The 24,999-nt window shown below is 44.2% G+C and overlaps 1 protein-coding gene across 8 annotated transcripts in view; it reads right to left on the reverse strand.

The window, feature by feature from the left end:
- ZDHHC14 (zinc finger DHHC-type palmitoyltransferase 14) overlaps nt 1-24,999 on the reverse strand; it is a 309,503-nt gene that overhangs the window by 78,097 nt on the left and 206,407 nt on the right. For 7 of the 8 annotated variants that reach the window (XM_038740337.1, XM_038740329.1, XM_038740320.1 and 4 more), the window contains exon 3: nt 16,215-16,373. The exons of the other annotated variant lie outside the window; for it this stretch is intronic. In XM_038740337.1, coding sequence (XP_038596265.1) covers nt 16,215-16,373 — 159 coding nt within the window. The remainder of the gene's footprint in view (nt 1-16,214; nt 16,374-24,999) is intronic. 8 annotated transcript variants of the gene reach the window in all.

Below are 24,999 nucleotides of genomic sequence, written 5' to 3' on the forward strand. Positions count from 1 at the left end.
GCACTGTACTAGTACTTGGGAAAGTACAATACACAGGAGTTGGTAAACACGATCCTTGCCCATAAGGAAGCAGTGTGGCCTAGTGGATAAAGTATGGTCCTGGGAGTCAGAGAACCTGGGTTCTAATCCAGGTTCCATCACTTCCCTGCTGTGTGACCTTGGGCAAGTCACTTCACTTCTCTGTGTTTCAGTTTCCTCAACTGCAAAATTGAGATTCAATCAATCAATCCATCAATGGTATTTACTGAGTGCCTACTATGTGCAGAGAGCACTGTACTAAGTATTTGGAAGAGTACAACACAACAGATTCAATACCTGTTCTCCCTCCTACTTAGACTCTGAGTCCCATGTGGGACATGGACTGTATCTGACCTGATTAACTTGTATCTATTCCAGTGCTTAGAAACAATGCCTCGCACATAGTGAGTGCTTACCAAATACCATTATAATAAAGGAGCTTACAGTCTACAGAGGAAAAGACAGACCATAAAGTACATTAGGGATAGTACAGTCAGGATGTGTTCCTCAAAAACATGAGTTTGATCTCTCGCCAATGTCCCGCCTCTGGCCTGGAATGTCCTTCTTCTTCAAAACCAACAGACAATCAGACTCCCCACTTTCAAAGCCTCACTGAAGGCACATCTCCTCCAAGTGGCCTTCCCTGACTAACCCTTCATTTCCTCTTCTCCCATTCCCTTCTGTGTCACCTTTCCACTTGGATTTGCTCCCTTTATTCACTCCTCCCTCAGCCCTTCGGTTCTTATGCATACATCTGCAATTTATTTATATTAATGTCTGTCTCCCCTAGCTCTTTGTGAGCAAGGAACGTATCTACCAATGCTGTTACACTACTCTCTCAAATGCTTAGTAGTCAGTCAGTCAATTGTACCTGTTGAGCACTTACTGTGTGCAGAGCACTGTGCTAAGTGTTTGGGAGGGTACAATATAACAATAAAGCGACGTATTCCCTGCCCACAACAAGCTTACAGTCTAGAGTCTGGTAGAGTACCCTGCACACGGTACGTGCTCAATAAATATAATTGACTGATGACTATATTATTCACAAGAAAATTCATTCCAGATCCAGTCCCAATATGACAACCATACCCCTTAGGAAAGTAAAAATTACACTGCAGATCCCTCCCCACCATCCACTCTTCTTCCCCTCCACTACATGTCAGGACTTTTCTAAAACCGTGCCCCTCGATCTCATTCCCCTCCACGCCTGCCTCTCTAGTACCTCACCCCCCATCATATTTTAAATTTTTGCAAAAAATGGTGAGCTGTTTGGGATCCCTTCAAAGAGTGCCCCTCAGCTGCTGCTAGTGGGAGAATAATAGCGGGGTCCCCTCCTGGTGGCCAGATGCCTGGATCTCGGCCCCTCCTTGCCAAGAGGAGCAGGGAGGTAGTTTCATTTGACCCAACTGCCTGCTCTCTCTGGCCAACACCAATTTCTACACCTGCCAGGGCCAAAGGACACTGGACTTGACAGCCACTCCTCACCCCTCCCTGCTGACCCAGATCCCCACTTGGTCCTCAGACCCCCCCAGGAATCCCAGTCATTTAGAATAGTGGCCAACAACTCCACACCCCTGCCTTTCCTCCTCCCACCACAATTCAGTGGGGCCAAGTTAGAAGCCTTGGTGAGGGCATAAGAAACACTCATAACAGGGCAGAACAGGAACGGAGCTGTGCAGGAAGTGAACTGCTATTCCAGTAGCAATAGGACGTAATGTCAGACAGGGCTTACAGCTTTGGGCTACATCAGCAATCAATGCCTGAAGAATCTCTGGATTTTATGTATCACAGTTGTTCAGTTTCAGGGGTTATTTTGGATCCATTTTGGAATCATTAAAAAATACCCCTGAACCTCAATGTGATCCTCTAAATGAAGCTCAACAGTGAGGAAATTAGCTTTATGACAATGGGTGCTGTGATTTTTAAGCATCACAGCTGAAATGGTTAATACCTAAGACACTAAAGGGTCTTTCCAACACCCAATAACCTTACTCCAGCTTGGTGTAGTGGATACACCACGGGCCTGGGAGTGAGAAGGACCTGGGTTCTAATGCCAGCTCCACCACTTGTCTGCTGTGTGACCTTGGGTAAGTCACTTCACTTCTCTGACGAAGTTACCTCATCTGTAAAATGGGGATTGCGACTGTAAGCCAGTGGGACAATGGGACAGGGACTGGGTCCAACTCGATTTGCTAGTATTCATCCCGGCACTTAGTACAATGCCTGGCAAACAGAAATAATAATAGTAATGATGGTATTTATTAAGCACTTACTATGTGCCAAGCACTGTTCTAAGCACTAGGGTAGATACAAGGTAATCAGGTTGTGCCACGTGGGGCTCACAGTCTTAATCCCCATTTTACAGATGAGGTAACAGAGGAACAGAGAAGTTAAGTGGCTTGCCCAAAGTCACACAGCGGATAAGTGGTGGAGCCGAAATTAGAACCCACAACCTCTGACTAGCGCTTAACAAATACCATCACTATTATTATTATGTTTACGTGATCCCCTTGGCCCCACAGTGCTTATCCATAATTCACTTATTTATTGTCTATCTCCCCCTCTAGACTGTAAAATCCTTGACAGCAGGGATCACATCTGTCGCTTGTGTTACACTGTACTCTCCCAAGCACTTAATACAGTGCTCTACACACAGTAAGCACTCAATAAATATGATTGATCGACTGATTTGAGTTCTATTCCACTTAAGCTTCTGACCTCCCACCACTGAATTCCTTTTGTCCTAAGGCATCCAGTTTGCCTTACTTAGCTCTCAGCTGGGACCTTACAGGATTGGTGACAGCTCTGGGGAGGAACTGAACCCAATCAGAGGGTTAGGTGGAAATATTTTCTTGTTGTGAAATTGCCAGAGGAACATAAGGAAAAGCTAATTAGTTCCCTGCATGATCCCACTTAACTGTATGAAGCAGTGTCTATATACTAATGAAGGGAGAAAAATGGAACGGCTTTAACCACTTTCAGTTTTAATCATCTAACATTCTAAATAGCACGGCTAAGCATTTCGGGATGAAGTTTTTTTTAAACAGAGATCATTATCCGAAAGGTGTGACAGTGGCTGAACTTTTAACATGATTTCACCAGAAAAGAAGTAGAGCTGGAACAATTGGTACCAAATCCACTGAAAAAAGCATTCCTCTTCTAGAATCTAGTGAGGCTCAATGACTTAGATGGTTGAAAATAGCCACTTAGTATTACCAAAATCCCAGTAATCGGCTAATCAATCAATCACATTTATTAAGTGTTTACTGGGTGCCGAACACTGTACTAAGCCCTTGGGAGAGTATAATATAACAGTGTTGGTAGACCCATTCCCTGCCCACGGTGAGCTTACAGTATAGTGGGACAAATTTACAGAATAGACCAAAATGCCAGTGCCAATGCCAATGCCCAGCTAAGGCGATTCCACATTGCCCAATCACTTTCCTGCTGAGTACTGTGGGGGCAGAAGTTCATGAAATCAACTTCACCAATCTACATGACCACTAATACAGTAACATAGCTTACCAATGAGTTAAAGAAATGCAAGCCCCTAGTGGCAGCACCAATGTGACAATATTTCTCTGCATCCCGACAAATTTTCATCCACCAGCACTGAAGCAATCCAGGGAATCATAAGCCTGAAGAAGCATATTTTCAATCTAAGCAATTACATACATCCAGTGTTTCTGAGTAGTTATGTATAAGTTGATTTACACACTCCATTTATTCATTGATCATTTTTTGATACTCCACCTATTTAAACTGGATCTATACTTTTTTCTCCTTTTCTCACTGTATAGAATTTATGTTGCCTATATTGTATGTCTGTATTATGCCTCTCTACCTGATTATCTCTGGTTATAAGCTCCTCAAGGGTGGGAAATATACTTTTTCCTTTAATTGTACTCTTCCAAGGTGCCATGTTTCGAGTTGCTCAATAAATACTATTGAATGAATGGGTAAGTTTATATTTATTGCTGCTCTCATATTTGTTTCTTCTATATTAAGCTCATTTTATTTTGGGGTCTGGGATGAATGATTTGTGTGGGTTTTATGAAGGCGTTTGAGACACTCGATTAAATAGATGCTGAAAGAAATGGAATACACATTATTATTATATCTTCAGGGAAGCACTGAATTGAAATATCCCCCCCCCATTATAAACAATAGTTCCTTAAGATATTTGTGTTATTAGATTTTTACCTCCTCTTCTTCCCCATATACATTTTTCCCTTTTGAATGCATCTCCATTTAAACTCTTCATGACATAGCTTAGGGTACACTGAACTATCATCAACACCAATTACTGAACCCAGTAATGGCATAGTAATAATAATAATAATAGTGATGTGGGTATTTGTTAAGTGCTTACTATGGGTCAAGCACTGTTCTAAGCACTGGGCACTTATACATTTAGTAGTAGTAGTAATAGTAGTAATAGTAATAGGAGTAATAAATGTTATGTTAATTGTTAATTGTTAATAAATGTTATGTTAAATGTTAATAAATGTTATTACTACTATTACCATGAAACAAATAGGTTTCATGGCTCTTTTGTTCAAAGAAATGTGCAGTCACAACCCAAATGTGCAGTCAAAACTACAGCACGAAAGTTGGCTTCTGTTTAAAAAGAAAATAAAAATAATTGGCATCCATCTAATTATGTTGAGAAGCAGTGTGGCCTAGTGGGTAAGAACACAGGCCTGGAAGTCAGGAGGACTTGGCTTCTAAGCCTGGCTCCGCGACTTGTCTTCTGTGCATTCTTGGGCAAATCTCTTAACTTCTCTGTGCTTCAGTTACTTCATCTGCAAAATGGGGACTATGACAGTGAGCCCCATGAGGGACAAGGACTGTGTCCAATCCAATTTGCTTGTATCCACCTCAGTGTTCAATATAGGGCCTGGCACATAGTAAGCACTTAATGAATACCACAATTATCATTATCAATTACTATCTCCACCCCAACTTAAAGTGTAGGCCATATACTCCAAGAGACACATTTGGGCTTCACCCACTACAGCTCAGCCAGATAGGATAAGGCTTTGATGGAGCAGGTGAAATGAGTACCAATGGAGAGGTTTAGCTGGGAGTTGGTTGTTCCCAAGAGCTGAGCTCTCTAGAATCTCTGATCCAGCAGGCCTGCCTCTTATCTGAACCAGGCTCCCTAGGCCACACTTGACATTTCCAGGATGTCTGGGCCTGAAAATAGCCAGGGTTCTTTTTCAGAGCAGGCATTACACAACAGTTCAATTCTCCCTGTGAAAGAGAGCGGGGGTAGGAACAGACCACGTAAATGTGAGCCAGGACAACCAGTCTGACAGGAGAGGGGAACACAATATGGAGTCCCTTCTCTCTGCACTTTGGGGACTTTCTGCCCACATCTGAATGGGCAGGAAAGAGTGTGTCTCAAGATCCCCGAGCGACTGATTTTACTAACTTCACTTTTTCATCAGTAGTATGGTAGACTAAATGATTTGCCCAAGCTTACAGATGACAGAAGTGAGGGAGAACAATTGGAATAAAGTATTTTTGAATCTATCCTGAGCTCAAAAAACACAATAAATTTCACCGTTAAAGACGAAAAACTATATTAAGGCTTGATCCTCTTCTATGAGAGCAGAGATGTGTCCCATGAGAAATGAGAGAATGCAAAAATGCTGTGGACTTAGTGATTGTCTTTAACTATGTGAAGGATTTTTCTGGGGAGAATGCTTACCAATCCTCCAAACAGGTGGGAATGGCCTTCCCTTAAAACAGATTGGCCACAACTCTCAAGGTGGCAAAATGCCAGTGTCCAGAGTCCAGTGCTCTGCTAAGCTAGTCAAAGAGACCGTAGAATATCTGTTAGTGTCTTTGTCCTGTTATGTATTTATTGAGTGATTACCATGTGCAAAGCACTATACTAAGCACTTGGGGGAGTACAATGCAACACAGTTGGTATTCACGTCCCGTGCCCACAATGAGCTGTTAGGAATCTGAGGCCAACCCAACCTGCCATTTCTCTGTCCACGGGTCCCTCTTCTGGAATTTAAGCATAAAAAAGTCTGGGAATAAGTCCAGTTTCCTTTCCTGGAGGTACTACCACACATGGATGGTTACCCCGAGAACTCATGGTGGTTGACGTAACTGGTGCACGTATGTATACTGTGCTGCTAGTGCTGAGGTCCTAACCGCACATGTGAATGTGGATGGAAAGACTGACGCAGGATTGTCACACCCTCTCTCACTTTCTACTTCCTTCTTGTCTTTGTCTCTTAGGCTCTGCACTGCCTAAACACTTTGATACTCATCCTAGCCCCACAGAACTTATGTAAATCACTCTGCTGTCCGGATAATTTTTCTACAAAAACGTTCAAGACGTTCCCCCACTCCTCAAAAAATTTCAGTAGTTGCCCATCCACTTCCGCATCAAACAAAAACTCCTCACCATCGGCTTTAAAGCACTCATATACCCTGCCTCCCCCCACACTACTCTCCTACTAAAGCCCAGCCCACACACTTCACTCCTTTAATGCTAAACTTCTTACAGTACCTCAGTCTCATCTATCTCACCGCCAACCCCTTGCCCATGTCCTCCCTCTGGACTTGAATACCCTCCCTCCTCAAATCTGACAATTACTCTCCCCCTCTTCAAAGCCTTTTTGAAAGCACATCTCCTCCTACAGGCCTTCCCTAAGCCCCTCTTTCCTCTTCTCCCACTTAAATCTGTGTTGCCCTAACTTGCTCCCTTTGTTCATCCCCCTGCGCCTCTCCCACCCCCCAGCCCCACAGCACTTATGTACATATCTGTAATTTATTTATTTATATTAATGTCTGTCTCTCCCTGTAGACTGCAAGCTCATTGTGGGCAGGGAATTTGTCTGTTTCCGTACTCTCCCAAGTGCTTAGTGCAGTGCTCTGCACACAATAAGCCCTCAATAAATATGACTGAATGAATAAATATCCTTATACCCTACTATTTTCCCTAACCACAATTTATTTTAATATCTGTCTCTTCCCAGACAGTAAGCTCCCTGTGGGCAGGTATCACCTCTATCAATTCTTTTGTACCCCAAAGCACTTAGTATAGTGCTCTGCACACAATAAGTGCTCAATAAATACCACTGATGGATTGGTTTTTACTTTGCCTCTTTATGGGCCAATTTTCACAAAACCTTTGCTGTAAGACAGCAACCCCTCTCTTGATTTCCACTCACTGGGCATGAGAAGCAGCATGACCTAGTGGAAAGAGCATGGGCCTGGGAGTCAGAGGACCTGGGTTCTAATCCCAGCTCTGCCAACTGCTTGCTGTGGTTCCTGATGCTTTGGGGAAAAATAAGGTTGAATGTATTTACTGAGCACTTACCGCAGGCAGGGTACTGAACTAAGCGGTTGGGAGAGTACAACAGAAGAGAGTTAGTAGTTACATTCCCTGCCCAAAGCGAGCTTACAGTCTAGAAGGGGAAGCAGGCAGACATTAGTAGAAATAAATGAATTACAGATATATACATAAGTGCTGTGGGGCTGAGGGAGGGGTGAATAAAGGGTGTAAATCCAAGTGTAAGGGTGCCACAGAAGGGAGGGGGAGAAGATGAAATTAGGGTTTAGGAAACAAGGACTCTGTTATATTGTAATTTCCCAATCACTTAGTCCAATGCTCTGCACACACTAAGCATGAAATAATACCACTGACTGATTGACAGGTCCTACAAGTTAGAGGAGACTGCAAGTCAGATGAGAGGTCAGGGCTACAGAGATAGTTTGGGGAGTCATCCATCAATCAATTAATATTAATCAGTATTAAGCATTTACAGTAAGCAGAACACTGTACCAAGTGCTTGGGGAGAGTATAATATAACAATAAAACAGATACAGTTTCTGCCCATGACTAGCTTACAGTACAAAGGGGAGACAGATACTAATATAAATAAATAAATTACAGATATGTACATAAGTGCTGTGGGGCTGAGAAGGAGGGGTGGCGAATAAAGGGACGAAGTCAGGTTGACGCAGAAGGGAGTGGAAGAAAAGGAATTGGAGGATATGTGCCTTCAATAACGCTTTGAAGGGGGGAAGAGTAATTGTCAGATATGAAGAGGGAGGGTGTTTCAGGCCAGAGGCAGGATGTGAGTGAAAGGTCGGTGGAGAGACAGATGACATCGAGTTACAGTGAGTTGATTAGCATTAGAGGAGCAAAGCATTCAGGCTGGCTTGTAGTAGGAGAGTAGCAAGGAGAGGTAGGAGGGGGCAAGGTGAATGAGTGCTTTAAAGACAGTGGTAAAAGGTTTCTGTTTGATTCAGAGGTGGATAGGCAACCACTGGAGGTTCTTGAGGAGTGGGGAAACATGGACTGAACATTTTTCTAGAAAAATTATCTGAGCGGAAGAGTGAGGTATGGACTTGAGTGGGGAGAGACAGGAGGCAGGGAGGTCAGCAAGGAGGCTGATACAGTAATCATGGAAGGACAGAATAAGTGATCAGATTAATGTGGTAGTGTGAGCTATCCTCATAAAGGTGGTGGTTGAAACCATGTGAGCTCTCCAAGGCAGCAAGTGTAGAGTGAGAAGAGCAGAGAGACCAGGGCAGCAAGTGTAGTGTGAGAGGATAAGAGACTCAATAAGGGGTCAGGAGAGTCTTATCCTTTTTATTGTGAAGATCAGGAGTAAAACTCCTGCCTTCTCTCAATATTCACCCCCTCCACCTGCGCATTCGACCCAACTCCTTTGCACCTCATCAAAACACTTGCCCCCTCCCTTCTTCCCTCTCTGCCATTTTCAACTGTTCACTCTCCAGTGGCTTCTACCCCACTGCTTTTAAACATGCCCATATCTCCCCTATCCTAAAAAAAACTCTCCCTTGACCTCCCGGCTCCCTCCAATTATTGCTCCATCTCCCTCCTACCATTCCTCTCCAAATTCCTTGAACAAGCTGTCAACACCCGCTGCCTCAAATTCCCCTCCTCCAGTTCTCTCCTTGACCCCCTCCATTCTGGCTTCTGTATCCTTCACTCCAAAGAATCCACCCTCTCAAAAGTCACCAATGATCTCCTTCTTGCCAAATCCAAAGGCCTCTACTCCATCCTAATCCTCCTCGACCTCTCTGCTGCCTTTGACACTGTCGACCACTCCCTTCTCCTGGAAACATTATTCAAACTCGGCTTCACTGACACTGTCCTCTCCTGGTTTTACTCTTATCTCTTTGGCCGCTCATTTTCAGTCTCTTTTGCAGGCTCCTCCTCTGCCTACCATCCCCTAACTGTGGGTGTCCCTCAAGGTTCAGTTCTGGGTCCCCTTCTTTTCTCCATCTACACCCGCTCCCTTGGAAAACTCATTAGTTCACATGGCTTCAACTACCACCTCCATGCTGATGACACCCAATTCTACATGTCCAGCCCTGATCTCTCTCCCTCTTTGCAGTCTTGTATTTCCTCGTGCCTTCAAGAAAACTCTACCTGGATGTCTTCTGATCAACTTAAACATAATACGGCTAAACCTGAACTTATTTTCTTCCCACCCAAACCCTGTCCTCCCTCTCATTTTCCCATCACCGTTGACAGCACCACCATCCTTCTCGTCTCACAAGCCCGTAACCTTGGAATTATCCTTGACTCCTCTCTCTCATTCAACCCATATATTCAAGACATCACTTAATCCTCAGTTCTACCTTCACAACATAGCCAAAATCAGCCCCTTCCTCTCCATCCAAACTGCTAACACATTAATGCAAGCACTTATCCTAACCAGCCTTGATTATTCTATCAGCCTCCTTGCTGACCTCCCTGCCTCCTGTCTCTTGCCAATCCAGTCCATTCTCCATTCTGCTGCCCAAATTATTTCCCCTCCAAATGTTCAGACTGTGTTCCCCCACTCCTCAAGAAACTTGTGGTTGCCCATTAACCTCCGCATAAAACAAAAACACCTAATGATTGGCTTTAAAGGAATTAATCACCTTGCCCCCTCTTATCTCACCTCACTACTCTCCTATTACAATCCAGCCTGCAATCTTCCTTCCTATAATACTAACATCCTCACTATATCTCGATTTCGTATATCTCGCCTCAGACCACTCACCCACATCCTACCTCTGGCCAGGAACACCCTCCCTCCCATCTCATATCAGACAGATAATTGCTCTTCCCCAATTCAAAGCCTAATTGAAGGTACATTTTCTCCAAGAAGCCTTCTCTGACTAAGCCCTCCTCCCCTCTTCTCCCACTCCCTTCTGCATCACCTTGCCTTGCTCCTTCATTCATCCTCCCTCCCATCCCCAAGGCATACATGAATATGTATGTATAGATCTGTTATTTATTTATTTACTTACTTATGTATATTAATGTCCGCATCTCCCTCTAGATTGTGAGCTCATTTTGGTCAGGGAATGTGTCTTGTTATATTATACTTTCCTAAGTGCTTAGTACAGTGCTTTGCACACAGTAAGTGCTCAATAAATATGACTGACTGTATGAATGAATGAAGCTAAAAAGAAGACCCACCAAACAAAGCAAAGAATAGCAGCCAGAAGAGAATAGTTTGTCAAAATAGCTCTGTGGCCAAAATAAAAACTCAAGATCTTGCTTGCGTGTGTGATATATAACTACATATACACAGAGATCAAAAGACTAAAACCGATTTGCAGCTATTATCATTATCATCTCATCAGTATTCACCTAGAAGCTACTGCATGCAGAGCACTGCACTAGCCCCTGGAGAGCAACATGACTTTAATTCACCTAGGCTAACTTCTGTTCTTCAGCAGTTGGCTGAATGTATGAACATTTTGCATGAATATCTGACAGTCCCAGTTATTTACTTTTTTTTCAATTCCATAACTCAAAGTTGACCTAACATTGAAAAAGAAAAACCTCCCACGAACATTCTGCAAAATCTTCCTTGTAGAAATACAAATGAGATTTTTTTTTCCCAATTCTTAAAGTTTAATTATGCCACTATCTCCCCCAAACAAAGAAAATCCAACAATATTATAAGCCATATTGTAACTCTGGAAAAATACTTGGGGAGAGGGTTTCAAAATTTCTGGATCACTGTTTTTGGTTTTATTCCTGTTATGGATGAGAGCTTCCCATTGCTTTTGAATGACAGTTGCTTCAGTGATTCTTCTCAACTCCTAACTAATTTATATATGTATTCAGGCTGCAATACTTTTACTTGGGTTTCAGTTTTATTTCACAAATCAAAATAGCTGTCCCATTGCTTGGGGTATTGGATTTTTCCCTCTTCTCATGAAGGCAGGAACATGGCTGCTAGGTCTGTTGTAATGAACTCTCCCATGTGTTTAGTACAGTGCTCTGCACACAGTAAGCACTAAATGAATACCATCGACAGAATGACTGATGACACAAGGTCACATTTCTATTGGGCACCAAAAGAAGTGCTCATATTGATTCATTATATCGATAAAAAAGCTGTATTTTTCACCCTTGGTTTGTAGTACATGATTTAGACTTTGCCTAGTTAGAAATGTAGAAATTTTCCAACAAATGCTTGATAACTAAAAATATCACTGTGGCACACTGCAATTACATCTCAGTTGGAGACATCTGCTTTCCACAAGACTTTTTTCAGTACAGCAGGTTCAAAGCACTAGTGTGCTAATTAGCCACGCTAAATCCCTAAATCCCTAAATTGGGTTTAATTAACTTGAAAACTCAAAGAGGTCTGAATGGCAGGTTTGTGAGTTTTGGTGAGTTTTCTGGGGAAAGGGCTATTTGTTTTGTTTTACAGAAAATCACAGCTTACTGTGACATGCTTTCTATAGATGTGGGACGTGAAAAGAGGGTTTCTCAGAGTGGGGGTTACACAGGGCGATGAAGGAGTTCCAACCTAAAAATGCTGCTTCTGGTACTAAGAGTGAGGGGCGAGGGGCAGCGAGGAATGGACTGACCACCACAACACCCAGAAAAATCCCAGCAGGCCCCACTTCCTCTCCTCCAATTCTCTTCTTGACTCTCTACAATCTGGTTACTATCCCACTGAGACCATCCCTCTCTAAGAATGCCGCCAATGACTTCCTCAATCAATCAACCAATGGTATCGATCAGGTGCTTACAGTGTGCAGAGCACTGCTCTAAGCATGTAGGAGAATACAATGGCCTTAGTAGTCATGACTCCTGCCCTCAAGGAACTTGGAATCTAAAGGGGGTAGAAAGACATTAACATAAATCACAGATTGAGAGGCAGGGGAATATAAGGATATATACACAGTGTTGTGGGGATGGATATGGGGTGCATATCAAAGTGCTTAGGGTATACATGCCCGAGTGCATAAGTGATGGCAGAAGGAAAGGAGAATAGAGTGAGGAGATAAGAGGTTAGTCAGGGAAGGATTCCTGGAGGAGATGATTTTAGTAAGGTTTTGAAGATGGGGACAGTAGTGGTTAGTCTGATATGAAGGGGAGAGAAAATCTAGTAGACTCTACTAGAGTAGAGTCCTCCTTGATCTGTTGGCCATCTTGGACACTGCTGACCTCTCCCTTTCTGAGGTTTTACTGTCAGTTTTCTTCTGGCTCCCTTGCTACCCTATAAGCTGCACCTTCTCAGTTCCATCTGCTGGATCCTCTTCTGCCTCCCACCCCCAAGCAGTTGAGGTTCCACAAGGCTCAATTCCGGGTCCTTTAGTCTTCTCACTTTGCATTCAATCAATCGTATTTATTGAGCACTTATGTATGTGGAGCACTGTACTAATCACTTCGGAGAGTACATTCAATCTTTGGTGGAGATCATCTGCTTCCTTGATTTCAGCTACCACCTCTATGAAGATGACTCCCCAGTCTATCTTGCCAACCCTGATCCTTCGCTGCCTCTGCAACCTCACGTTTCCTCTTCCCTTCTGGACATTTTCACAAGGAGAAGCAGTGTGGTCTAGTGGATAGAGCCTGGGCCAGGGAATTAGAAGGGAGTCAGAAGGACCTGGGTTCTGATCCCAGCTGTGCGACCCTGGGCAAATCACTTAACTTCTCTGTGCCTCAGTGATCTCATCTGTAAAATGAGGATTAAAACTGGGAGCCCCATGTTGGGCAGGGACTGTATTCAACCCTATTTGCTTGTATCTTCCCCAGCACTTAGCACAGTGCCTGGCACATAGTAAGCACTTAACAAATACCACAATTATTATCATTATTATTATTTTTATTATTATTACATGGGTGTCCTGCTGGCACCATTAGCTCAATACATCTAAAACTGAACTTATCTATTCCCTCCCAAATCTACTACTCTACTCTGGAGCTCAATACAGTGCCTGGCACATAGTAAACACTTAACAAATACCTTTAAAAAACAAAACAAATATACAAAAAAACCCCTGATCTATCTTAGGCTAACTCTCCTTCATTCTCAACCTGTTTCTGGCCTGCTCACTCCTCCTTGCCATCTCGGAAACTTGGCTCTCATCTGATCACCCAGACTCCCTTGATATTCTCTCTCTCCATGGAGCCTCATTTTCTCCCACTACTCCTGTCTTAGATTGTGAGCACCACCTGTGTATTCTCTCCCAATGCTTAGTACAGTGCTCTGTATACAATAAGTGCTTAAAAAATACTATTACTACTATCTCATAGGGGAAGAAGAAAGGGTCAGCCACTTTTCCATTCTTATGTACTTTTGTGTGCACTGCACACTCGCTCTTGCGCTCTCTCTTTCCTTCTTTGAAACCCACATCAGGCATCCTTGGAACCTTCGGCAGTTATTAATCACTGTCATTAATCCTGGTACCATTTCTGCATTCCTTATGGATTTTGATGCCTTCGTCACCTTCCTGCTCTCACTTCTTTCTACTCCGATGTTGGCCATCCACTTTCTGTCACTTCTTAAGTCTGCCAACCTCTTGCTTCCTCCCTCAGCTACACAATAGCATGGACACACACATTGTCATCCTCGTCATCATCATCATCAACAATGGTATTTATCAAGTGTTTACTGGTTGCAGACCACTGTATTAGGCACTTGGGAGAGTACAATACTACCAAGTTGGTACACATATTCTCTGCCCACAATGAGATTATATTGGTTCTGATCATCTCAAAACACTGCTCTTTCTCTGACCTCCAAAATTCCAAGTTTCACAATCCAGTCACAACGTTCTACTCTGCCTTCTTACTTACGACCTATCTCCCACAAACTCAGTCCTCACCCTACCCAAGATCTCTGTAACCAGACCCATTTCACCTATCTCAGACTTCCTGCCTAGCCTCCCTTCCAGCTAAAGTACATACCTTCAACACTTCCCTCTCCATCAATCTCACCTCCCTGCCCTTCTTTCTCCTTGTTGCTCATTTCACCACTCTCATACCTGTGCAACTGAACATAGCTGGGGGAAATAGACTTCGGACATTACATATTCCAAATTCCCACCACATCAAAGACTGCTCATGATTGACTTCAAGGTTCTCTACCGACTCTCCCTATCCTATATATCAGCTGTCTTCACCTGGTACATCCCAGCTCTTCCTCTTCATTGTATTTTGGTCCACTGATGCCAACTTACTTGCTGTACTTCAATCTCATCTACCTCACCGCTGACCTCTTATTCACATCCTCCCTCTGACTGAAACTCCCTCCTCCTCCATATATGACACATCACCACTCTCCCCACCTTCAAAACCTTATTAAGGTCATATCTTCTCCAAGAGGCCTTCCCCAATTAATCCCACTTGTTCCCGACTCCCTCTCCTTTCTGCGTCACTACTGCACTTGAATCTATATCTTTTAAGCACCAGTTAGTCATGCTGCCTTCAATCTCACAGCAGTTAAATACATATCCATAATTTATTTATATTACTGTCTGTCTCCCCGTCTAGACTATAAGCTCCTTGTGGGTATAGTCCACATATACTAACTCTGTTTTACTGTACTTTTACAGTACTCTGCACACACTATGTGCTCAATAAATACCACTGATTGATTCATCCTTCCCAAGCAGCTTTCAAATTGGCCAAAGCTCTCGACAATTCCACTTCCATGCTTTTGCCCTGGCCCGGAACTTCTATTCCCCTAAATCTGACCTATTATTTTTCTTTCCATGTTTAAATCCCCCGTAAAACCCCCACGTTTTATCAAGTATTCCCCAAATTAATTCTTTGTTCGTTTTATGGTATTTGTTAAACTGAGCTAGGCTCTGAGGAAGAAAAAGCTACTCTGGTTGAACACATTCCATGTCCCACATAGGGCTCACTGTCTTAGCCCCCATTTTACAGATCAGGGAATTGAGGTCCAGAGAAGAGAAGTGACTTGCTCAAGGTCGCACAGCAGACAAGGGCAGAGCTGGAAGGAGGACCCAGGTTCTTCTGACTCCCAGGCCTGTGCTTAATCCACTAAATCACACTGCTTCTCTTCTTCCTAGCTCCCCAACTTCCCGGCAGTCACACCTGGCAGTTAGGCATTTACTTTTGTCCTTCCTACACATTTGTGTGCACCCACCTATCCAACCATACAGTCAATAATTTATTTTGATTATTCCACTTAGAAACATGTTATGCTTGCATCCATTTAGAGTTTAAGTGCACACTGGAGCAGCAAAAGTGTCTCTTTCCCAACTGCTTAGTGCAGGGCATTGAACCCAATGGGTGATCAATAAATGCCAAAACTATTATTTAAAGAAGAGAGGAGAGGAGGGTAGTAGAGTGGTGAGAAGGTGATGGAGAGACTTTGGAAAGCTCCCTTCTGAGAGTGTCTATTCTGCCAACACAGATAAGGAATTGAGTTTCTCACTGGTGTGCCTTCAGCTTTGTCACGTCCCTTCACAACACCCTTCCTCTTTAAAGGGGGGACTGAGGAGGCAGTGTGGCCTAGTGGAACTTGTTCAGGCCCAGGAGTCAAAGGACCTGGGTTCTAATCCTTGCTCTGCCACTTGTCCGTTGCTGTATGACTGCAAGTTAATGCAAATACTGTCATTTCAGGCTCACCGCCTTTTAGCTCCTTCCTTTCAAAAGCAGAGATATTCCAAAATGGGATCTGGAGACTTGGGAATCTGTGCTGGAACTTGTGGGTTTTGAGGAAGTCTTGAGATGAAAAAGTATGAGAACCTCTGGACTACATGTGGGGTGAAGGGAATGAAAACGCACAGAGGACAGAACAGCAATGTCTGTGGCTGGGTCCTTTTCAGCCAATGTAAATTTGGAGGAAGCCCTGCTCTACTCTCCCTAAAGATCTTGTCATAAGCATTCCAACAAACTGAACCCATGGGCTTTTTTTTCTACTCACCTACGCAGTTATCGCACAGGCTGCAATGAGAGGCTCGAGGTGGGCGGAAAATCTTGCAGGTGAAACAATATTTAAGTTTCACGGTCTGGCCGTTGATGATTACCTCTTTGGTTCTGGGAGGTGGGCGGTACCCCCCTGAACTGGAGCCATTGGCAACATCTAAGGGAGAAGAAAAAAAAACCTCTTTAAAACGATGACATTGCTTAATAATTAATTATGGTACTTGTTAAGTAATTACTATGTGCCAAGCACTGTTCTAAGCTCTGGGATAGATACAAGTTAGTCAGGTTGGACACAGTTCCGGTCCCACATAGGGCTCACACTCTTAATCCCCATTTTACAGATGAGGTAACTGAGGCCCAGAGAAGTGAAGTGACTTGCCCAAGGTCACACAGCAGGCAGGTGGAAATGCTGAGATTAGAACCCCTGACCTTCTGACTCCCAGGCCCATGCTCTAGCCATAAGCCACAATGCTTCTGGGGACTGTCATGTGGCATAAGTGTTTTACTGGGCATTAACTGAAGGAAGTACAGGGCCTGGGAGGAGGATTTCCCAATGACCAGATGTTTAGTACTGTGGCTGGGACATAGTAAGTGCTTAACAAAGAAAACCATTATGGAAATAGTCTGATCTCCAGCTTGGTACCCCTCTTTCCTGTTGCACTTTAGCATTTCTCTAGACTGTCAGCATGTCTTCTAGACTGTAAACTTGTTGTGGGCAGGGAATGTTTCTGTTATATTGTTATATTGTACTCTCCCAAGCACCTAGTATAGTGCTCTGCAAACAGTAAGTACTCAATAAATGCAAATGACTGACTGATTGACCACCTCCCTGGGTGGTGGCCCTTCCCTTGTTCCTCAAATGCAGCTGAATCAGTGACACAATCTGAGACAATCTGGAATTGCTGACCAGAGTCAAGAGCCCACCTCTATTTCACCCAGCTCTGCAATAAATGAATTCCAAATGGAGACAAGCCTACTCAGAAGTACCTATGTGAATTCCTCAGGAAGCGAGTACAAATGATTGGTTTCAGGCAAATTAAAGATTTACATAACTCATGGGTGTGGATTAGATGCCATTAAATCCAAACAAAAGATTATTTGGTTGTTTATATAAGCTAACTCAGTTTCTTGCGATCTTTTTTTTTTAAAATTCATGTGGCCTGGTGGAAAGAGCATGGAACTCAGGATCAGCAGTAATTTCTGCTGGCCTGATGTGTGACCTTGGGCAAGTCACGTAATCTCACTGGGTCTCAGCTCCCTATTCTCTAAAAAACGGGATAATAACACTTTCTCTCCCTATCACTTAGATTGCCGACCCCATGTCCGAGGGGGCTGTGTCTGACCTGATTATCTTGTATCTATCACAATGCTTAGTTAGCACTTAGTAAATACCATAATTATCATTGTAAGTGGGTAAAAAAAACCCTTTGTGGATTAAAAGGAGAAATCCAACTGCCAGAACTCCAAAACTAAAATGGGACAGAGCGAGACTCTGGAAACTCAGGTCAAAGTCAAATCCAGGTAAAGAGCTTCTGTTCATTCAGAAATTTCCTGCATTTTCCATGAGATATGGAAAACAAACACCGAAGATGCAGGAAATAATAATAATAACAGTGATGGTAGTAATATGTGTCAAGCACTAAGCGCTAGGATAGATATAAATTGATCAGGTTGGACGCAGTCCCTGTCCCACAAGAGGCTCACAGTCTTAATCCCCAATTTACAGATGAGGGAACTGAGGCAGAGAAGTGAAGTGACCCACCCAAGATTACAAAGCAGACAAGCGGCAGAGCCAGGAATAGAACCCAGGTCCTTCTGACTCCCAGGCACTATCCACTAGGCAACACTGCTTAGCTTATGGAGTTCTTGATGAGAATAGCTACAAGTAGCTATGTCTTTTAACTACAGAGCACCCATGATGTCACTTTAAGATCTGTTGTTCTTTTAAAAAATGTCACATTTTTCTGAGTTTGTAGCAGGATAGTCACTTTAGCTGGAGGCATACTTGAGCAGATGTAACAAACCAGTGAGTTTAGGATAAAAAATTCTTCTGTTTTCCTTCTAAGATGTATAGTGGTTAGAGAGGCAAAATATACAAAACTAGAGCCCAGTGGATTGCTGTTACTGAGTGGAGAAAAGGCTAATGCAAATGGGAAAAGAAGAGGGCCGTGAGGTTCAGGAGATGGGAGTGGACAAGGCAACGCAGTGTGCTTCACGAGGAAAGAGTAGATGGGGCAATGTAGTGTGACTCAGAAGGAGGGGATAGATAGTGCAGTGTGATTCAAGGAGGATGGGGTAGACAGAGGCAGTGCAGTGTGATTCAGGAGGAGGTGGTAGATGGGGGCATATATACCAGTATATATCTGTAATTTATTTATCTATTTATTTATTTATATTAATGTCCATCTCCCCCTCTAGATTGTGAGCTTGTTGTGGGCAGGAATGTGTCTGCTGTTTTACTGTACTCTCCCAAGTACTTAGTACAGTGCTTTGAAACAGTAAACACTCAATAAATACAATTGAATGAATGAATGAATGAATGAATGAATGAATGAAGGGGCAGTGCAGTGTGACTCAGGATGAGAGGGTAGACAGGGGAAGGGCAGTATAATTCAGGTAGTCCAGGGTAGGGCAATGAAATTCAGAAGGAAGAGTTGGACAGAAATAGTGATTTTTTCATTGATTCCCCATAGGAAAAGACCCCAGAACTGTTGTCATCTAGGTCTGAGCCTAGTTGCAAAATGGGAAGGAAGGGCAGAAAACAAGTGAGGGGAGACAGAGGGAAGAGGAAAGATGGCATCTGCTATTGTTCACTCTATCCATCTGAAACAAGTGCCAACTCTATGGGTTTTCAGCTGTGGGGGCCAAACCAGTGTTTTCACCCCCATCACTGTCTTTATTTTTTATGGCATCTACTATATATCAGGCAATGTACTAGCTCTGGGACAGATACAAGCCAATCAGGTTGGATACAGTCCCTGTCCCAAATGTAGCTCACAGTATCAATCCCCAATTTACAGATGAGTAACTGAGGCACAGAGAAGTGAAGTGATTTGTCCAAGGTCACACAGCATACAAGTGGCAGAGCTGGAATTAGAACCCACATCCTTCTGATTCTCAGGCCTGTGCTCTATCCACTCTACCATGCTGCTTCTCAGCTGTTGGGGCTGGACTCCCAGCCTTATTAGGCTCAGGCCTAAGAGCTTCTGATTAAAACTAAACCAACTAACAATTTCTCAATTTGATCTTTTTGAGATGTTAGTTCTTCAAAGCCAAAATGCCGTTCTCAAGCCCTATCAATCAATCAATACTATTTCTTAAGCACCTAGTGCAGAGCACTGTACAAAGTGCTTGGCAGACTACAAGAGAGTTAGAAGACATAATCCTTGCCCACAGGGAGTTTACCATCTGCTGGTGGGGCAGAGGAGTTTGGGGCAGGAGACAGCTACTAAAATAAATTACAGGTTGGAATAAGCAACAGAGTATAAATATGTGTGTGTGTGTGTGTATTTATATACTTGTCTGCTGTGTGACCTTGGGCAAGTCACTTCACTTCTCTGTGCCTCAGAGAAAAATAGCTTTATATATCTTTCACCCTTACACCTGGATTTGCATCCTTTATTCATCCTTTACTCAGATCCACAGCACTTTTGTAAATATCCATAATTTATTTATTTAAATTAATGTCTGTCTCCCCTTCTAGAATGTAAGCTTGTTGTGGGCAAGGAATGAGTCCACCAACTCTGTCATATTGTGCTCTCCCAAGTGCTTAGTACAGTACTTTGCATGCGGGTAGTGCTCAATAAATTTGATTGCTTAATATATATGTACCTGTGAGTGCTTTGTTGACATAGTGTCAGTACAAGAAGAAATAAGGTGAGGTGTGAGATTAGAGAAGACCTCCTGAAGGAGATGTCATTTCACAGGGGCCTCGAAGATTAGGAGAGTAGGGGTCTGCGATGTAAAGGGGTTGCATGAGTTCCAGATGGAAAGGAGGGTGCAAATAATGGATCAGCTGTGAAAGAAATGAGAGGAAAGCCCAGCAAGAAGGTTGGATTGAGAGGGGCCAAGCATGCAAACTGGGGTTTAGGGGGTGATGAGTGAGATTAAGTAGGGGAAAGAACAAATGGAGTGCCTTAAAGCTGATGGGAAGGAGTTTCTGTTTGATGCGGAGAGGAACGGGCAACTCCACTATACTGTAAGCTCCTTGAGGGCAGGAATCACATCGAGCAAGTACCAGTTCAGCACTCTGCACATAGAAAGTGCTCAATACATAACACTGACTGAGATTTCTGAGGAAGGGAGAGATGTATGTGCAGAATGACATTTCAGAGACGTGATCCAGGTGACCAAGTGAAGTATGGGCTTAAGATGGAAGAAAAAAGAGGCAAGGAGGTTTGCAGGGATGTTGATGCAGTTTTTGAGATGAGACTGTAACCTTCCCTACAGACCGTAAGTTCCTTGTGGGCAGGTAATGTGCCCACCAACCCTGTTATATTGTAAACTCCAAAGCACTTGTTACCGTGCTCTGCAAAGAGTAAGGGACTAATAAATATGATTGACTGACTGATATGACATTTCTGGCTGCATATTCTCAGTCTCCTTCATGGGCTCCTCCTCCCCCTCCCCTTACTGTAGGGGTTCCTCAGGGGTCAGTTCTTGGTCTCCTTCTGTTCTCTATCTATACTACTCCCTTGGGGAACTCATTCGCTCCCACAGCTTCAATAATCTCCACTGATGACACCCAAATCTACATCTCCTCCCTTGTTCTCTCTCCCTCCCTCCAGGCTTGTATATCCTCCTGCCTTCAGGACATCTCCACCTGGATGTCCACCTGCTAACTAAAACTCAACATGTCCAAGACTTATCTTCCCTCCCAAACCCTGTCCTCTCCCTGACTTTCCCGTCACTGTGGACGGCACTATAATCCTTCCCATCTCACAAGCCCGCAATCTTGCTGTCATCCTTGGTGTCATTAGAGAAGCAGCGTGGCTCAGTGGAAAGAGCTCAGGCTTTGGAGTCGGAGGTCATGGGTTCAAATCCCAGCTCCGCCAATTGTCAGCTGTGTGACTTTGGGCAAGTCACGTAACTTCTCTGTGCCTCGGTTCCCTCATCTGTAAACTGGGGATTAAGACTGTGAGCCCCCCGTGGGACAACATGTGCTTTGCACATAGTAAGCGCCTAATAAATGCCATTATTATTATTATTGTTATAATTATTATCCTCAACTCTGCTCTCTCATTCATCCCACACGTCCAATCCATCACCAAAACCTGCCGGTCTCACCTTCACAACATCGCTAAGATCCGCCCTTTCCTCTCCATTTAAACCGTTACCTTGCTGGTTCAAAGTTTCATCTTATCCCAACTGGATTACTGCATCAGCCTCCTTTTTGATCTCCCATCCTCCTGTCTCTCCCCACTTCAGTCTACACTTCACTCTGCTGCCCGGATTATCTCTGTACAGAAACACTGTGGGCATGTCACTCCCTTCCTCAAAAATCTCTAGTGGTTGCCTATCAACCTTTGAATCAAGCAAAAACTCCTCACTCTCAGCTTCAAAGCTCTCCATCACCTCAGCCCCGTCCTACCTCACCTCCCTTCTCTCCTTCTATAGCCTAGCCTGCACACTCAGCTCCTCTGCTGCTAACCTCCTCACTGTGCCTCGTTCTCACCTGTCCCGCCATCGACCCCTGGCACACGTCCTACCTCTGGCCTCCTTCCTCAAATCCGCCAAACTAGCTATCTTCCTCCCTTCAAAGCTCAACTGAGGGCTCACCTCCTCTAGGAGGCCTTCCCAGACTGAGCCCCCTCTTTTCCTCTGCTCCTCCTCCCTTCCCCATAGCCCCCACTCCCTCCCTCTGCCCTACTCCTTTCCCCTCCCCATAGCACTTGTGTATATTTGTACATATTTATTACTCTTATTAATGATGCGTATATATTTATAATTCTATTTATCTATTTTAATGGTATTGACACCTGTCTACTTATTTTGTTTTGTTGTCAGTCTCCCCCTTCTAGACTGTGAGCCGTTGTTGAGTAGGGACTGTCTCTATCTGTTGCAGAATTGTACCTTCCAAGCGCTTAGTACAGTGCTCTGCACACTGTAAGTGCTCAATAAATACAACGGAATGAATGAATAAATGAACATGGGCCTGGACCATAGTGGAGGCAGTCTGGATGGAGAAGAAGGGGAGGATTCTAGAGGTGCTGTGCAGGAAGACCAACAGGATTTGATGAGAGACTAAATATGGGAATTCTAAGAAAGAAAGAGGTGTTATGGACCATGCTAAAGTATGGGTTTAAGACACAGCGGGATAGTGGGTAACTGTGGTATTTGTTAAGACCATAAAATGTGCTAAATGCTATATGAAGCACTGGAGTAGATACCAGATAATCAGATTGGACATAGTCTCTCTCCCACATGGGGCTCACAGTCTAAGGGAGAGGGAGAACTGGTATCTTATCCCCACTTTATAGGTGATGAAACTGAGGCACAGAGAAGTAAAGTAACTTGCTCAAGACACCCAGCTGGCAAATATCAGAGCAAGGCTTAGAACTCAGGTCTTGACTACCAGGCCCTAGTTCAATCAATCAATCAATCGTATTTATTGAGCGCTCACTGTGTGCAGAGCACTGTACTAAGTGCTGGGGAAGTACAAGTTGGCAACATATAGAGACAGTCCCTACTGTGGGCTCACAGTCTAGAAGGGGGAGACTAGGCCATGCTACTCCTCGACAGTATCGTCCACAGCGATGGGAAAGTGAGGGGGAGAAGTCTTGTTTATTCTGTCGAGTCACCTTCGACCCATGGTGATGCCATGGACACATCTCTCCTAGAATGCCCCATCTCCACCTGAAATCGTTCTAGTAGTATAACCATAGAGTTTTCTTGGTAAAAAATACGAAAGTGGTTTACCATTGCCTCCTTCTGCGCAGTAAACTTCAGCCTCCACCCTTGACTCTTTCCCATGATGCTGCTACCCCGCATGGGTGAGTTTTGACTTGTAGCCGACTGCCTTCCACTCGGCAGCCACTGCCCAAGCTAGGACTGGGATGGGTTTGCCTCTGCTTGACTCTCCCTCCTGTAGTCAAGACTGGTAGAGTACTGGAAACTCTGCAGGTGCGACCCTGAGAGAGGCAGAAGGAGAAGGCTGTTACTGCATCAGCTTCCTCTCCGATCTCCCATCCTACTGTCTCTCCCCACTTCAATCCATACTTCACGCCGCTGCCCGGATCGTCTTTGTGCGGAAATGCTCTGGGCATGTTACTCCCCTCCTCAAAAATCTCCAGTGGCTACCAATCAACCGATGCATCAGGCAAAAACTCCTCACCCTTGGCTTCAAGGCTCTCCATCACCTCGCACCCTCCTACCTCACCTCCCTTCTCTCCTTCTACAGCCCAGCCCACACCCTCCGCTCCTCTGCTGCTAATCTCACTGTGCCTCATTCTCGCCTGTCCCACCGTCGACCCCTGGCCCACGTCATTCCCCTGGCCTGGAATGCCCTCCCTCCACACATCTGCCAAGCTAGCTCTCTTCCTCCCTTCAAAGCCCTACTGAGAGCTAACCTCCTCCTGGAGGCCTTCCCAGACTGAGCCCCCTCCTTCCTCTCCCCCTCCCCATCCTCCCCGCCCTACCTCCTTCCCCTCCCCACAGCGCCTGTATATATGTTTGTACAGATTTATTATTCTATTTATTTTACTTGTACATATTTACTATTCTATTTATTTTATTTTGTTAATTTGTTTTGTTTTGTTGTCTGTCTCCCCCTTCTAGACTGTGAACCTGTTGTTGGGTAGGGACCATCTCTATATGTTGTCAATTTGTACTTTCCAAGCGCTTAGTACAGTGCTCTGCACACAGTAAGCGCTCAATAAATACAATTGATTGAATGAATGAATGAATGAATGAAAGGAGAAGAGCTCCCACTTATTCTTGTTACCATTGGTCCAGCGGGCCACCAGGCACAAGGTGTGTGTGCCTGCTGCAGAATAACAGTAGCAAAATGCCCATACTGAGCCTGCATCCACTGGGCAGATGACCTGCTCAACTCTAGAACTGCTCAAGGAGAAGGTTCACTCTTAGCAACTGAACAAAGATTTCTCAAGGACCCTGTTCCTACAAACCATCAACAAAAGAACAGAAACCAAATAAATAAGTACTTTTGATTGACTGAAGAGGAATTTCCTTGAAGAGGTTGGTGCAAGTTGCCGCATGGGATTATCCAAAGAAATGAAGAACCTGCGAATCGGACAGGACACTGATGGACTAGGAACCAAGAGGAGGAGTCTGGAAACTATTTGGGAGTTTGGGTCTTTGGCTAGAAAAGGCACAAGCCTCTGCTGTAAAGGCATGCATCTACCCAGCCTGTGCTGGGATGGTGAATCTCCAGTATGGGGGGCCAGTGTGGATCCAAGTGCTTAGTACAGTGCTCTGCACACAGAAAGTGCTTAATAAATATGACTGAATGAAGGAATGAATGATCTACCAGATTATGTTGGGATGGTGTTCCCTGGCATATGGGGCCAGTGTGTATCTATCAGATTATGTATTCTGCATGTGAGGTCAGTCCCCTCTCAGGGTCACATCTGCAGAGTTTCCAGTACTCTACCAGTCTTGACTTTGGGAGGGAGAGTCAAGCAGAGGCATACCTATTCCATTCCTAGGTTGAACTGTGGTTAGCCCGTGGAAGGCAATCTGCTATAAGTCAAAATGCACTTATGCTGGGCAGCAGTAGCACGGGAGAGAGTAGAGGGCAGAGACTTGGGTTTACTGCACAGAAG

The sequence above is a fragment of the Tachyglossus aculeatus genome, chromosome 2 (assembly GCF_015852505.1).
Source record: "Tachyglossus aculeatus isolate mTacAcu1 chromosome 2, mTacAcu1.pri, whole genome shotgun sequence".
NCBI classification, from domain to species: domain Eukaryota; kingdom Metazoa; phylum Chordata; class Mammalia; order Monotremata; family Tachyglossidae; genus Tachyglossus; species Tachyglossus aculeatus.